Genomic DNA, 16,682 nt, shown 5'->3' on the forward strand with positions numbered 1-16,682 from the left:
TGTTTGGAACTGGAGGAAATAGCGTAGGTATATTAGACAGTCAATTCTGTGGACGCAGGAAAGAAACACAGATGATAGTTTGCCACCCAGGTGCCGGGGTCGGAGATGTTTCAGATCACATCCAAGATATCCTGCAGAGGGAGGGAGAACAGCCAGAGGTCATGGTACATATTGGTACCAATGACATAGCTAGGAAAAGGTAAGAGGTCCTGAAAAAAGACTTTAGGGTGTTAGGAAGGAAGTTAACAAGCAGGACCACAAAGATAGTAATCTCGGGATTACTGCCTGTGCCATGTGACAGTGAGTATAGGAATAGAATGAGGTGGAGGATAAATGCATGTTTGAGAGATTGGAGCAGGGGGCAAGGATTCAGATTTCTGGATCATTGGGACCTCTTTTGGGGCAGGTGTGACCTGTACAAAAAGGACGGGTTGCACTTGAATCCCAGGGGGACCAATACCCTGGCGGGGAGGGTTGCTAAGGCTACTGGGCAGAAATTAACCTAGAATTGTTGGGGGGTGGGAACTGAATTGAACAGACTGGGGAAGAGGCATTGGCTCACAAATAGAGAAAGCTTGGGGATAATGTGTGAGGGAGGATAGGCAGGTGATAGAGAAGGCACGTGCTCAGACTGATGGTTTGAGATGTGTCTATTTTAACGCAAGGAGTGTTGTGAACAAAGCGGATGACCTTAGAGCGTGGATAAGTACTTGGAGATATGATATGGTGGCCATTACAGAGACTTGGATGGCTCAGGGACAGGAATGGTTACTTCAAGTGCCGGGTTTTAGATGTTTCAGAAAGGACAGGGAGAGAGGCAAAAGAGGTGGGGCGTGGCACTGTTGATCAGAGATAGTGTCACGGCTGCAGAAAAGGTGGATGCCATGGAGGGATTGTCTACGGAGTCTCTGTGCGTGGAGGTTTGGAACAGTAAATATAACTCTACTGGGTGTTTTTTATAAGCTACCCAATAGTAACAGGGATATCGAGGAGCAGATAGGGAAACAGATCCTGGAAAGATTTAATAATAACAGAGTTGTCGTGATGGGAGATTTTAATTTCCCAAATATCGATTGGCATCTCCCTAGAGCGAGGGGTTTAGATGGAGTGGAGTTTGTTAGGTGTGTTCAGGAAGGTTTCCTGACACAATATGTAGATAAGCCAACGAGAGGAGAGTCTGTACTTGATCTGTATTGGGAAATGAACCTGGTCAGGTGTCAGATCTCACAGTGGGAGAGCATTTTGGAGATAGTGATCATAATTCTATCGCCTTTACAATAGCATTGGAGAGAGATAGGAACAGACAAGTTAGAAAAGCGGTTAATTGGAGTAAGGGGAAATATGAGGCTATCAGGCAAGAAATTGGAAGCTTAAATTGGGAACAGATGTTCTCAGGCAAAAGTACGGAAGAAATGTGGCAAATGTTCAGGGGATATTTGTGTGGAGTTCTGCATAGGTACGTTCTAATGAGACAGGGAAGTTATGGTAGGGTATAGGAAGCATAGTGTACAAAGGCTGTAATAAATCTAGTCAAGAAGAAAAGAAAAGCTTACAAAAGGTTCAGAGAGCTAGGTAATGTTAGGGATCTAGCAGATTATAAGGCTAACAGGAAGGAGCTTAAAAAGGAAATTAGGAGAGCCAGAAGGGAGCATGAGAAAGCCCTGGCGGGCAGGTTTAAGGAAAATCATAAGGCATTCAAGTATGTTAAGTGCAAGAGGATAAGATGTGAAAGAATAGGACATATCAAGTCTGACAGTGGGAAAGTGTGTATGGAACCGGAGGAAATAGCAGAGGTACTTAATGAATACTTCAGTATTCACTATGGAAAAGGATCTTGGTGATTGTAGTGCTGACTTGCAGCAGACTGAAAAGCTTGAGCATGTAGATATTAAGAAAAGATGTGCTGGAGCTTTTGGAAAGTATCAAGTTGGATAACTTGGCGGGACTAAATGAGATGTACCCCAGGCTACTGTGGGAGGCAAGGGAGAAGATTGCTGAGCCTCTGGCGATGATCTTTGAATCATCAATGGGAACGGGAGAGGTTCCAAAGGGTTGGAGGTTTGTGGATGTTGTTCCCTTATTCAAGAAAGGGAGTAGAGATAGCCCAGGAATATAGACCAGTGAGTCTGACTTCAGTGGTTGGTAAGTTGATGGAGAAGATCCTGAGAGGCAGGATTTATGAACATTTGGAGAGGTATAATATGATTAGGAATAGTCAGCATGGCTTTGTCAAGGGCAGGTGGTGCCTTACGAGCCTGATTGAATTTTTTAAGGATGCGACTAAACACATTGATGAAGGAAGAGCAGTAGATGTAGTGTTTATGGATTTCAGAAAGGCATTTGATAAGGTACCCTATGCAAGGCTTATTGAGAAAGTAAGGAGGCATGGGATCCAAGGGGACATTGCTTTGTGGATCCAGAACTGGCTTGCCCACAGAAGTCAAAGAGTGGTTGTAGATGGGTCATATTCTGCATGGAGTTCGGTGACCAGTGGTGTGCCTCAGGGATCTGTTCTGGGACCCTTACTCTTCATGATTTTTATAAATGACCTGGATGAGGAAGTGGAGAGATGGGTTAGTAAGTTTGCTGATGACACAAGGTTGAGGGTGTTGTGGATAGTGTGGAGGGCTGTCGGTGGTTACAACGGGACATTGATAGGATGCAAAACTGACCTGCCAAGTGGCAGATGGAGTTCAACCAGGTAAGTGTGAAGTGGTTCATTTTGGTAGGTCAAATATGATGGCAGAATATAGTATTAATGGTAAGACTCTTGGTAGTGTGGAGGATCAGAGGGATCTTGGGGTCTGAGTCCATAGGACACTCAAAGCAGCTACACAGGTTGACTCTGTGGTTAAGAAGGCGTATGGCGTATGGGCCTTCATTAATCATGGAATTGAGTTTAGGAGCCGAGAGGTAATGTTGTAGCTATATACGACCCTGGTCAGACCCCACTTGGAGTACGGTGCTCAGTTCTGGTCGCCTCACTACAGGTAGGATGTGGAAGCCATAGAAAGGGTGCAGAGGAGATTTACAAGGATGTTGCCTGGATTGGGGAGCATGTCTTATGAAAACAGGTTGAGTGAACTCGGCCTTTTCGCCTTGGAGCGATGGAAGGCGAGACGTGACCAGATAGAGGTGTATAAGATGATGAGAGGCATTGATCGTGTGGATAGTCAGAGGCTTTTCCCCAGGGCTGAAATGGTTGCCCCTAGAGGACACGGGTTTAAGGTGCTGGGGAGTAGGTACTGAGGTGATGTCAGGGGTAGGTTTTTTACTCAGAGAGTGGTGAGTGCGTGGAATGGGCTGCTGGCAACGGTGGTGGAGGTGGATACGATAGGGTCTTTTAAGAGACTTTTGGATAGGTACATGGAGCTTAGAAAAATAGAGGGCTATGGGGAAGTCCAGTAATTTCTAAGGTAGGGACATGTTCGACACAACTTTGTGGGCTGAAGGGCCTGTGTTGTGCTGTAGGTTTTCTATGTTTCTGCTTAATAAATACTTTCTTTTCAGTATTCACTGCGGAAAAGGATCTTGGTGATTGCAGGGATGACTTGCAGTGGACTGAAAAGCTTGAGAATGTAGATATTGAGGAAGAGGATGTGCTGGAACTTTTGGAAAGCAAGTTGAATAAGTCACCGAAACTAGATGGAATACCCAGGCTACTGTGGGAAGCAAGGGAGGAGATTGCTGAGCCTCTGGCGATGATCTTTGCATCATCAATGGGGACGGGAGAGGTTCCGGAGGATTGGAGGGTTGCGGATGTTGTTCCTTTATTCAAGAAAGGGAGTAGAGATAGCCCAGGAAATTATAGGTCAGTGAGTCTTACTTCAGTGGTTGATAAGTTGATGGAGAAGATCCTGAGAGGCAGGATTTATGAACATTTGGAGAGGCATAATATGATTAGGAATAGTCAGCATGACTCTGTCAAAGGCAGGTCATGCCTTCTGAGCCTGATTGAATTTTTGACGATGTGACTAAACACATTGATGAAGGTAGAGCTATAGATGTAGTGGATATGGATTTCAGCAAGGCATTTGATAAGATGCCCCATGCAAGGCTTATTGAGAAAGTAAGGAGGTATGGGATCCAAGGGGACATTGCTTTGTGGATCCAGAACTGGCTTGCCCACAGAAGTCAAAGAGTGGTTGTAGACGGGTCATATTCTGCATGGAGATCAGTGACCAGTGGTGTGCCTCAGGGATCTGTTCTGGGACCCCTAGTCTTTGTGATTCTTATAAAAGACCTGGATGAGGAAGTGGAGGGATGGGTTAGTAAATTTGTTGATGACACAAAGGTTAGGGGTGATGTGGATTGTGTGGAAGGACATTGATAGGATGCAAAATTGGGCTGAGAAGTGGCAGATGGATTTCAACCCAAATAAGTGTGAGGTGGTTCATTTTGGTAGGTCAAATATGATGGCAGAATATAGCATTAATGATAAGATTCTTGGCAGTGTGGAGGATCAGAGGGATCTTGGGGTCCGAGTCCATAGGAGGTTCAAAGCTGCTACGCAGGTTGACCCTGTGGTTAAGAAGGCATACGGTGCATTGGCCTTCATCAATCATGGGATTGAGTTTAAGAGCCAGAGGTAATGCTGCAGCTATATAGGACCCTGGTCAGACCCCACTTGGAGTACTGTGCTCAATTCTGGTCGCCTCACTACAGGTAGGATGTGGAAGCCATAGAAAGGGTGCAGAGGAGATTTACAAGGATGTTGCCTGGATTGGGGAGCATGCCTTATGAGAACAGGTTGAGTGAACTCGGCCTTTTCTCCTTGGAGCAACGGAGGATGAGAGGTGACATGATAGAGGTGTAGAAGATGATGAGAGGCATTGATCATGTGGATTGTCAGAGGCTTTTCCCCAGGGCTGAAATGGCTAGCATGAGAGGGCATAGTTTTAAGGTGCTTGGAAGTAGGTACAGAGGAGATGTCAGTGGGTAAGTTTTTTTTATGCAGAGAGTGGTGAGTGCGTGGAATGGACTGCTGGCAGTGCTGGTGGAGGTGGGAACGATAGGGTCTTTCAGGAGGCTCCTGGATGGCTACATGCTTAGGAAAGTAGAGGGCTATGGGGAAAGTCTGAGTAGTTCTAAGGAAGGGACATGTTCGGCACAGCTTTGTGGGCCGCAGGGCCTGTATTGTGCTGTAGGGTTTCTATGTTTCTAAATAATGACATTAGGGTTAGAGATACTGGCCGGTGGGATTGTCAACTGAACACCAATGTGGTGACACAGTAATAAACAAGGAAATATTTGCTGAATGTAATAATGGGGCAGTAGTTGTCATGGGAGACCTTAACATGCACACAAGTTAGACAAATCAAATTCATCGAAGCAGTCTTGAAGAGGGTTTCATAGAATGCATCTGTGATAACATTATTGAACAGCAGGATGTGACATCTTAGATCTGGTCCTGTGCAACGAGACAGGTCAAACTAATAAAGCTTTCGTTAAGAATCCACTTGGAAAGAGTGATCATTGAGTGATCAGACAAGTGGAGGGCGAAATGGTTCGATGTGAAGCCAGTCTGTTGCACCAGAATGAGAGAGACTGAAACAGTACACGGGAGGAGTTAGCTCACTTCGACTGGGAACACAGACCACATGGCAGGACAGTGGAAACACTGGAAGACATTCAAAGAGAGTTTTCACATTGTTCATCAGAAGTATTTCCAGTTGAAAACAAAGATAGTGAGGGTGGGGGAGAGCCAGCCTTGGAATACTGGGGAAATTACGGCAGATATTAAACTAAATCCTCATGAAAAGTCACCAGGAATAGTGTGAGCAACACACACACAAAGTGCTGGAGGATCTCAGCAGGCCAGAGTAGCACCTATGGAAAAGAGTACAGTTGATGTTTTGGGCCGAAACCCTCTGACAGGACTGGAGAAAAAAGCTGAGGAGTGGACTTAAAAGGTGGGGGAGTGGAGGGGAGAGAGAAACACCAGGTGATGAGCGAGACCTGGAGGGGGAGGGATGAAGTAAAGAGCTGCGAAGTTGATTGATGAAAGAGACAGAAGGCCACAGAAGAAAGGAAAGAGAGGAGGAGCACTGGAGGCAGGTGATGGTCGGATAAGGAGGTAAGGTGAGAGAGGGAAAAGGGGATGGGGAGTGGTGAAGGAGAGGGGGGTGGGGGGCATTACCGGAAGTTTGAGAAATTGATGTTCATGCCTTCAGGTTGGAGGCTACCCAGACAGATTATAAGGTGTTGTTCCTCCAACTTAAGTGTGGCCTCATCACGACGGTAGAGGATAGATGTATCGGAATGGGAATGGGAAATGGAATTAAAATGGGTGGCCACTGGGAAATCCCACTTTTTCTGGTGGACGGGGCATAGGTGCTTGGTGAAGCAGACTCCCACTCTACGTCAGATCTCACCGACATACAAGAAGCCACACCAGGAGCTCTGGACACGGTATATGAACCCAACAGACTGTTTAGGGCCTGAGTGGTAGTGAGGGAGGAGATGTAGGGGCAGGTGAAGCACTTGTTCTGCTTGCAAGGATAAGTGCCAGTAGGCAGATCAGTGGGGAGGGATGAATGGACAGGGGAGTCACGTAGGGAGTGATCCCTGTGGAAAGCAGGAAGTGGAAGGAGGGTGGGAGGGAAAGAGGTGCTTGGTGGTGGGATCCCGCTGGAGGTTGCAGTAGTTTCGGAGAATTATGTGCTGGACATGGTGGCTGGTGGGGCGGTAGGTGAGGACAAGAAGAACCCTACCCCTGGTAGGGTGGCAAGAGTCTGGGGTAAGAGCAGACGAGTGTGTCAGATGCAGTTGAAGGCAGCGTTGATTGTGGAGGAAGGGAAGGCCCTTTCGAGAATGAAAAGCCTCCAGTGGAGATGAAGGAATTGAGAGAAGAGGATGGTGTTTTAACAAGTAACAGGGCGGGTCGAGGTAGAGTCCAGGAATACTGGGAGCAAGGAATATTGGGAGACTGGGAAAATGGGAAAATGTTTAAAAAGTAACAGTTAACCATGAGCAAACAAGTAAGAAAGGGAAGATTGTGAACGCAATCAGAATGGTTAAAGTGAATATATGCCCTTGATAATAAGATGAGGGAAATAATATTGGTTAATACAGAAATGGCCAAGGCTTTAAATAACTAATTTAACACCTACAAAGTACATCTTCAACAGGAAATGCCTCAAAAAGATGGTATCCATCATTAAGGACATCACCCAGAACACACCCTCCTTCTCATCACTACCATCAAGGTGGAGGTACAGGGGCCTGACGATACACACTCAACATTTTAGGAACAGCTGCTTCTCCACTGCCATCAGATTTCTGAATGGACAACTAACCACGAACACATCCTCAGTATTTATTTCTTTACTTTTGCTCACTTTTTACATGACTAATTTAATTATATACAGTACTGTGCAAAAAACCTGGGCACATATAGGGTGCCCAGATCTTTTGAACAGTACTGTAACTTCAATTTACTACTTGCAAATTACAATTTACACTAAGCATTGAAGACTGGTTCTTGTTTGAATTAACATCGGCTGTATTTACACAAGTCCAGAATACTCCCTAACAGCAAGCATAAAAGGCTTTGAGCTCATCAGAGAGTGAATCTCGGGGCCATTTACAATACTGTGCAAAGTCTAAGGCAGCAAAGCTATTGTATGTGTGCCTTGGACTTTTGCACGGTACACTACATGGCAATGATGAGTTCAATGTATATACAGTTGCAAGAAAATGTTTGTGAACCCTTTGCAATTACCTGTTTTTCGGTATTAATTACTCATAAAATGTGGTCTGATCTTCACCTAAGTCACAATAATAGACAAGTACAATCTACCTAAACTAATAATACACATTGTAATTCTTCACATCAACACTGAATACACCATTTAAACAATCACAGTCTAGGTTGAGAAAAGTATGTGCGCCTCTGGGGTAATGCCTTCTACAAAGGCTGTTTGGAGTCAGTTGTTCCAATCAATGAGATGGGAGGTGTGTGTTGTAGAGGTGCCCTGCCCCATAAAAAAAGACACAAGAGCCTGCTCTTCTCAAGAAAGATCTGTTTATGTGCACCATGCCTAAATCAAAACAAATTTCAGAGATCCTTAAAAGAAAAATTCCAGAGATGCATGAAGCTGGAAAAGGGCACCGCACACCGACACCAAAACCTCATCCCAGCTGTGAAGCATGGTGGGAGGAGCCCTGGGGTCTGGGGCTGCTTTGCTGCCTCAGGTCCTGGACAGCTTGTAATCATTGAGGGAATAATGAATTCAAAACTGTATCAAGACATTTTACAGGGTAGCAGTCCTTCACCTGAAGCTTAATAGGAGTTGAATGATGCAACAAGACAATGATCAGAAATCCAAGAGTAAATGAACAACAGAATGTTTAAAAAGAAGAAAAGAAATTGTGTTTTCAAATGACGAAGTCAGAGTCCAGACCTTGACCCAATTGCCATGCTGAGGTAGAACCTGAAGAGGGCTGTTCCTGCAAGGTATCCCAGAAATACTGATGAACCGAAACATTTTTGTACAGAGGAAATGGTCTAAAATTCCTCTTCATTGTACAGGTCTGATCAGTAGCTACAAGAAACATTTGGTGGAGGTTATTGCTAGTAAAAGAAGTTCTACCTGTTATTAAATACAAAGGATCACATACATTTTCCAGCCTGGATTGAGAATGATTGAACAGTGTGTTCAATAAAGACATAAAAAGTACAATTGTTTGTGTGTTATTAGTTTAGGCAGATTCTGTCTATTATTATGACTTAGATGAAGATCAGACCACATTTTATGAGTAATTAATGCAGAAAACCAAGTAATTGCAGAGGATTTACAATCTTTTCCTTGCAACTGTGTGTGTGTGTGTGTGTGTGTGTGTCTGTGTGTCTGTGTGTGTGTCTGTGTGTGTGTGTGTGTCTGTGTGTGTGTGTGTGTCTGTGTATGTGTCTGTGTGTGTGTGTGTGTGTGTGTGTATACATTTCTTATTATCATTTATAGATCTTTTGTTACGAATTGCAACATACTGCTGCTGCAAATCCATGCTTTTCACAACATATGCCTTTGATATTAAACATTATTCTGACTTTGTGTTGGGATCTAACCTGCCAAAGAGAGGTGCGATGGATGCCCTCTTCTCATTTCTACCATCAGGAAGGAGGTACAGAAGCCTGAAGGCTCACACTCACACATTCAGGAACTGCTTCTTCCCCTCTGCCGTCCACTTCTGACTGCACATTGAACCCATGAACACCACCTCACTTTTTTTTATTTCTGTTTTTACACTGCTTATCTTAATTTAACTATTTAATATGCAAATATACATTCTTACTGTAATTAATTCTTTCTCTATTATCATGTATTGCATTGCACTCTTGCCTCAAAGACAACAGCCTGTAATCTTAAACCTGATTCTGACTTTGCGTCGAGGACACATCTAACAGGTCAAGGAGAGATGTTATGGATGCAATGCAAGGTGGGAACCCTAGGCAATCACTGTCACCCATTTGGTGATGAGCGGATGGGTAAGCCGAGCAAACAGTAGGCAAGTCCCCTGATGGAAAGCATTCCAGGGAACCGACAGAAATGGCTGACTATATAGTAGATGTGTTTGTGATAATTTACCTTTTTTTTTTGTGAGGAACAGTCCCAAATTTCAATATTCAGCCTCCCAGAATGAATTGGAGGTCAGTAGTCAACTCTAGCTAGAGCCTTGTTTAACTGCTTGGCGGGAAGATAAAGATTTTGACCTGTTAGTGGGTATGGAAGGACAGTAAAGTCATGGCATCATTTTGTATAAACCAATCCCCATTATTCTGCACTAACCAACAAACACACACTTACACCAATCAATCAATCATCCACACACTGGGGAGGGGGTGGGATTTACACTCAGTGGCCACTTTATTAGGTACATCCTACACATGACAAAGTGCTGTCTTAGAGTGCGTCTGTGCTCCAGCAGGTCCATTTGAATGTTCTCCATGCTGTTCATTCAGACGCTCTTCTGCACACCACTGTTGTACCACATGGTTATTTGAGTTACTGTCACCTTCCTGTCGTCCAGAACCAGTCTGACCGTTCTCCTCCGACCACTCTCAACAACAAGGCATTTTTGCTCACTGCATGGTTTTTGTTTTACACACCATTCTCTGTAAACTTTAGCGAATGTTGTGAACAAAAATACTAGAGATCAGTAGTTTTTGAGATACTCAAACCACCCTGTCTGGCACCAAGTCATTCCACAAATCACATTTCTTACCCATTCTGATGTTTGGTCTGAACAACATTTGAACCTTCTTGACTATGTCCGCCTGCTGCTATGCGCTGAGCTGCTGCTACATGATTGGCTGTTTAGTTGTTTGCATTAACCAGCAGCTGTACAGCTGTACCTAGTAAAGTGGCCACGGAGTGTACGTCTGAGACTAACCCAATCCTGAGCTGTACATTCTAGCCCCTTGCATTTTCGGGCCAAGGGAACCTCCAACAGCAAGTCAACGCACTAATAATACCGGATATTATCCACAACCTCCACAAGTCTCCTGTATCCTGCAAGACTACATCTCACCATTGAGCCAAATTAGACTCTAAAGCTTGCCGACCCCACAGATATAAAATAAAATTGATGCTCTTCTGCCTTTTACACCATTCATAAATATACATGCTGATTTTACCTTAATTAATTATTTTCTGCACTGTCGCCAAATATCTAAGATCGCCACTCAATCGTACAATATCATGCTGTATTCTGGCCAATCCACGGCTAAAGAAAGAAAAAGGCTCCCGGTCAGAGGTGAGGCGGAGTTCAGCGCTGTCAACCTCGATAGAAACTCACTAAAAAGTCATCGGGTAAATTTCAATCCCATCAACAAATAAAATAAATGCTTTCCATCGTAAATTGTCGTTACATAAATCTGAACAACAATATTATCCCCACACCATATACACAGTCGAGTTTTGTTTCATAACCGACACTACATGGGTATTAGCGCTGGGAGCCGCAGGGACTTGCGAAAATTCTGGAAGTGGCGAGGTAGATCTGGTGCAGAGTCTGGGAGGATTTGATTACACTGACATCGCTGCGTTACGGATAATTTATTTTAATTTGCTTATGTCACCTTCTCTTTGCAATGTACTATACGGGGGCTGTAAAAAGATTATTTATGACATTTAAACCCTGTATATTTAAAACGCAAATCAAAAAAAAAACTTCTCGCGGAAACTTCACCATCACTTCTGTCAATCTAATAATTTTTTTAAACTTCGTGTCAAGTCCTGTTCTGGTCACAAACACCGCAAAAGTCCTTTTGTCAAAATTGAGTGTCACAAACTCTGACTTTCAGTTCTATACTTCCTTTAAGTGCTCTGTTACTAATTTCGTCCTGCAGATATTAACCAGAGCTGTCGATCCTTGTTTGCTGGCTTCGTCCCTTTAAGGCCAGAGAATTCTCTCCCCAGAAGATGCTTCAGATTTTTTCTTGCGTGCAGGGAACTTTTGGAAGAAATTGCTGGTTTCGTATATTTAAAAAGTGTTTCAAAGGGTTCCCGAATGACTCGGTTTTCAGCCGGAACCTCCCTGACTGCACCAGATCTTTCTCGCTATTACCAGAACATTCGCGAAGCCCCGGCAAGTCTCAGACTAGCAGCGTTCTGATTGGCCGCCGCCTCGGAACCTTCTCCAACCTTCGGCGGTGAGTCACTCGCCGGCGTTTTCATTGGTTTACCGGGTCGTCCCTCAAGAACAAAGCACCGCCCACACCGCTGTGCTGGGACTATATTAAGGGACGGAGCAGGGGACCAGGCAGTAACGATCTGCTTGGAAAAACAAGGAATTCCTTGCGGTATTTCAATAAAGAACGTCGGAGCTTTCGTCAGAAACACAGATGTCTGCATCAACGGGAACAGCTATCGGTATCGACCTGGGCACCACCTACTCCTGTGTGGGGGTCTTCCAACATGGCAAAGTGGAGATCATCGCCAATGACCAGGGCAACCGCACCACCCCCAGCTATGTGGCCTTCAACGACACCGAGAGGCTCATCGGTGATGCAGCCAAGAACCAGGTGGCAATGAACCCCGCCAACACCATCTTTGATGCCAAGCGGCTTATTGGGAGGAGGTTTGACGACCCGACGGTACATTCTGACATGAAGCACTGGCCCTTCCAGGTGGTGAGTGATGCGGGGAAGCCAAAGGTGAAGGTGGAGTACAAGGGGGAGAACAAAACCTTTTACCCAGAGGAAATCTCCTCCATGGTGCTGACCAAGATGAAGGAAATTGCTGAGGCTTACCTTGGCTGCAGAGTCACCAACGCTGTCATCACCGTTCCTGCTTACTTCAATGATTCCCAACGCCAGGCAACCAAAGATGCTGGTGTGATAGCTGGTCTCAATGTCCTGCGTGTCATCAATGAGCCAACTGCAGCTGCCATTGCCTATGGTCTGGACAAGAAAGGTAAAGGGGAGCGTAATGTTCTCATCTTTGACCTGGGTGGTGGCACCTTCGATGTGTCCATTCTCTCCATCGATGACGGTATCTTTGAAGTGAAATCAACAGCTGGTGATACCCACCTGGGAGGAGAGGACTTTGACAACCGCATGGTCAATCACTTCATTGAGGAGTTCAAGCGGAAATACAAGAAAGACATCAGCCAGAACAAGAGAGCGGTGAGGAGGCTGCGGACGGCCTGTGAGAGAGCAAAGAGAACGCTGTCTTCCAGCACCCAAGCCAGTATTGAGATTGACTCTCTGTTTGAGGGTGTTGATTTCTACACCTCTATCACAAGGGCTCGCTTTGAGGAGCTGAACTCTGACCTGTTCAGGGGCACTCTGGAGCCAGTGGAGAAAGCCCTGAGAGATGCCAAGCTGGACAAATCCAAAATCCATGAAATTGTCCTGGTGGGAGGCTCCACCCGAATCCCCAAGATCCAGAAGCTGCTGCAAGATTTCTTCAACGGTAGGGAGCTGAACAAGAGCATCAACCCCGACGAGGCCGTGGCCTATGGGGCAGCTGTCCAGGCGGCCATTCTGATGGGCGACAAGTCGGAGAATGTTCAGGATCTGCTACTCCTGGATGTTGCTGCTCTGTCATTGGGGCTGGAGACGGCAGGTGGAGTCATGACCACACTTATCAAGCGTAACACAACCATCCCCACCAAGCAGACCCAGATTTTCAGCACCTACTCTGATAACCAGCCTGGGGTCCTTATTCAGGTGTTTGAAGGCGAGAGAGCCATGACCAAGGACAACAACCTTCTGGGCAAGTTTGAGTTGAGTGGCATCCCTCCCGCTCCTCGTGGCGTACCCCAGATTGAGGTGACCTTCGATATTGACGCCAATGGCATTCTCAATGTCTCTGCTGTTGACAAGAGCACCGGGAAAACAAACAAGATCACCATCACCAACGACAAGGGCAGGCTGAGTAAGGAAGAAATTGACAGGATGGTGCAAGATGCAGAGAAGTACAAGAATGAGGATGAAATGCAGCGGCAGAAGATTGCAGCCAAGAACTCTCTGGAGTCCTATGCCTTCAACATGAAGGGCTCTGTGGAGGATGAGAAGATGGCCGGAAAGATCAGTGCTGAGGACAAGAGGAAAGTCATTGACCTGTGCAACGAGACAATATCCTGGCTGGAGAAGAATCAGATGGCAGAGAAGGAGGAGTTTGAGCACAAGCAGAAAGAGCTGGAAAAACTCTGCAATCCCATCACTGCCAAACTGTACCAAGGAGCAGCCGCAGGGGAATCGTGCAGGGCACAGGCTGGGAATGCCAGTTCTGCCGGACCAACTATTGAGGAGGTGGATTAAAGGACTGTAAATGTGACTGTCTGGGGCTTGCACAGTTTGAGCTGTCTGGACACTTCAGTGGGTCTGATGCTGATGTTGGCACTTGGGAATAGTCTTCACTGTAACACCACGGGGTCATGTCAATGTCCTGAATCTGGCTGTGATGTATTAATTGTAAACACTGGTAACGAGTTGTATTCAATTCCTTTGATCGGGTTTTTTGTATTGGGGTATTTTATTTTTTTAAAGTCATCTGTTTTGGAATGTAAACTTTGTACAGTTTTAAGTTTCTTGTAACATGCTTTTAATAAATCTTCTAATTTTTTAAAATTGGGTGTAATTATATTTCATCACCAGAGAAGGAAAACTTGCCATTTTGTTTTCAAAAACATGAAGTCAACAATTTATGGGTGTTAAATTATTGATGTATATCAATGAATGTTTCCTCCTCATCCTCCCTTTCCCAGGGATATCTTCCTTCTAATTTCCAGCACACCTTCTTTCTGGATCTCTTTTGTCAACACTTCCCCACTCTCACAGGTGCAGTTTGACATTACTTTACCAGAAGGCTTTTGGTTCTTCAAGGTGACCAGTCCCCAATGTTGACAGATCTAGTCATGTTGCCCTTCGCCGGTAGTTCCTGCATTGTCCCCAAAAACAGCTTAATTCGCTGCCTTGGGAGAGAATCCCATATGCTGGGAACGACGATTGGTATTGGCAGCAGGCTGAGTTTTGAGGTGTGTGTTTGGACAGGTACATGGAGGGGAGGTGATTGACAGGTTGCGGGCAACTGGAACTAGCCGGGAGGATGCTGTGTGGGGCTTGGACAAGTTGGGTGGAAGGGCCTTTTCCCAGCTGTTCTCCGCACAACTGTTGACGTTTCTGTTTATCATACAGTATCAGGATGTAAAGGAACTTTAGCAGTTACAAGGTATTTTACCTAGTAATCATGTCAAACCTTGCAGAGATTTCTGTAAGCAACAGGTTATTGAGCTCCTGATTTAAATCACCTTCATACAGAGGAACAGAATGAGTCCATTCAGCCCATCGATATTGTTTTGGCATTTGATCATTGCTGATTTATTTTCCTTCTTAATCCCATTCCCCTGCTTTCTCTCCATCCATAACCTTTGATACGCTCACTAATCAAGAAACTATCAACCTCATCTTTAAGTGAAATTTAAATAACTTGAAATCCTTTCTTTTTCAATCTTTTTATTAAGTTTCAAATTAATAAACATAGCAATAATGATACTTAGAGATCGGGATTACATTAAAAACGGTTAACATGTATAACCACAGAATCTAAGTAATAAATGTGTAGTAACTAACCCTGAAAACAAAATTTTATAGAGAGAGAAAAAGAAAAATCCCTAAACTAAAAAAAAGCTAAACTGAAGGTTGGGCTGCCATATTTCATCGGTTAAAATTATAATTTGTCATTAACTCCACTCCTCTTTACATGGAGAAAAAAATTACTAAAAAAAAAGGATTCAGAAAGGGTCAGCTTACATCTTATGAAAATATTGAATAAATGGCCTCCAGGTTTCTTCAAATTTAACCGAAGGATCCATAGTACCGCAAGTTTAAACATGCTATCGTTTGGGAAAACCAATGAAATGGTAGTGGGGTTGGAATATTTCCATTGAAATAGAATGGATCTTCTGGCTATTAATGTACATAATGCAATTAGACGACAAGCTGATGAGGATAAATGACTGGAGTCTGTCACTGGTATTCCAAAAATTGCAGTAATAGGATGAGGTTGTAAATCAACACACAGAACTACTGACATAGTACCAAAAATATCTTTCCAATATTTTCCTAGAAGAGGGCAAGACCAGAACATATGTGTCAAGGAAGCTACTTCAGTATTACATCTATCACAAACAGGATTTATATGGCACTAAAAACGAGCTAACTTATCCTTGGACATATGAGCCCTGTGAACCACCTTAAATCGTATCAGGGCGTGTCTGGCACACATTGAAGAAGTATTAACTAGTCGAAAAATTTTCTCCCAGTTCTCTGTAGATAAAGATATTTGAAGTTCTCTTTCCCCTCATTCTTAATTTTATCAGATGTACCTAGACGTATTTGCGTAATGAAATCATAAATAATTACTATTAAACTCTCCTAATGGGGGTTTAAACCTAAAGATTTTTCTGTAACTTCAATTTGATGCGATATCGGAAAAATAGGTAAAGTAGCGTTCATAAGGTTTCTAATCTGTAAATATCTGAAAAACTGTGATCTAGGCAAATTATATTTATTAGACAACTGTTCAAAAAATTTAAAACAATCATCCATGAATAAATCACGAAAACATGTTATTCCCTTTGTTTTTCCATAGAAGAAAAGCTTGATCAATTCTAGATGATTGGAAGAAAAAATTAGGTATCATTGAACTTGACAGGATAACTTTATTCAATCCAAAAAATTTACGAAATTGAATCCATATTCGTATTGCATGTTCAATTATCGGATTTATCATTTGTTTATTCAATTTAGTAAGTTCAAAGGGAAGCGCAGCTCCGAAAATGGAAGCCAGCGAAAACCCCTGTACAGACTCCCCCTCGAGGTTCATCCATCGTGGACATCGAACTCTTGTGTCCAAAACGTTAAATATCGAATATTAATTGCCCAGTAATAAAATCTAAGATTCGACGTGTACTTATTTTGAGACTTGATTCCTGGATCCAGATATCAAGGGAGGAAACATCGCCTTGCGTCTAAAAGTTGTAAAAAATCCGATGAATGGTTCTTCTCCCGTGCGAGTGGGAGGGGTTGGGTGGTGGGGAGTATACCCCTCAACTACGGTTGTATTATAGAAGGTGAACGAGCAAGTGCCACGTGAGTGACTAAAATGTTTAAACTGTTTAGAATGAATCATGAATTCAGAATTATTGAATTGGTTTATTGTAAATAATTTAGT

The 16,682-nt window shown here is 43.9% G+C and overlaps 1 protein-coding gene across 1 annotated transcript; it reads left to right on the forward strand.

Moving 5' to 3' along the window:
- The first annotated feature begins 11,778 nt into the window (after window positions 1-11,778).
- Window positions 11,779-14,077, forward strand: LOC140198230 (heat shock cognate 71 kDa protein-like). The gene has a single exon (XM_072259277.1). The coding sequence runs from the start codon at window positions 11,846-11,848 to the stop codon at window positions 13,766-13,768; it is 1,923 nt and encodes a 640-aa protein (XP_072115378.1). The 5' UTR covers window positions 11,779-11,845; the 3' UTR covers window positions 13,769-14,077.
- Window positions 14,078-16,682: the final 2,605 nt, after the last annotated feature.

Source organism: Mobula birostris, chromosome 5 (genome assembly GCF_030028105.1).
Source record: "Mobula birostris isolate sMobBir1 chromosome 5, sMobBir1.hap1, whole genome shotgun sequence".
Taxonomy (NCBI): Eukaryota; Metazoa; Chordata; class Chondrichthyes; order Myliobatiformes; family Myliobatidae; genus Mobula; species Mobula birostris.

What these genes read in the sequence shown, in the direction of transcription:
- LOC140198230 (XM_072259277.1), top strand. Translation starts at nt 11,846, where the DNA reads ATGTCTGCATCAACGGGAACAGCTATCGGTATCGACCTGGGCACCACC.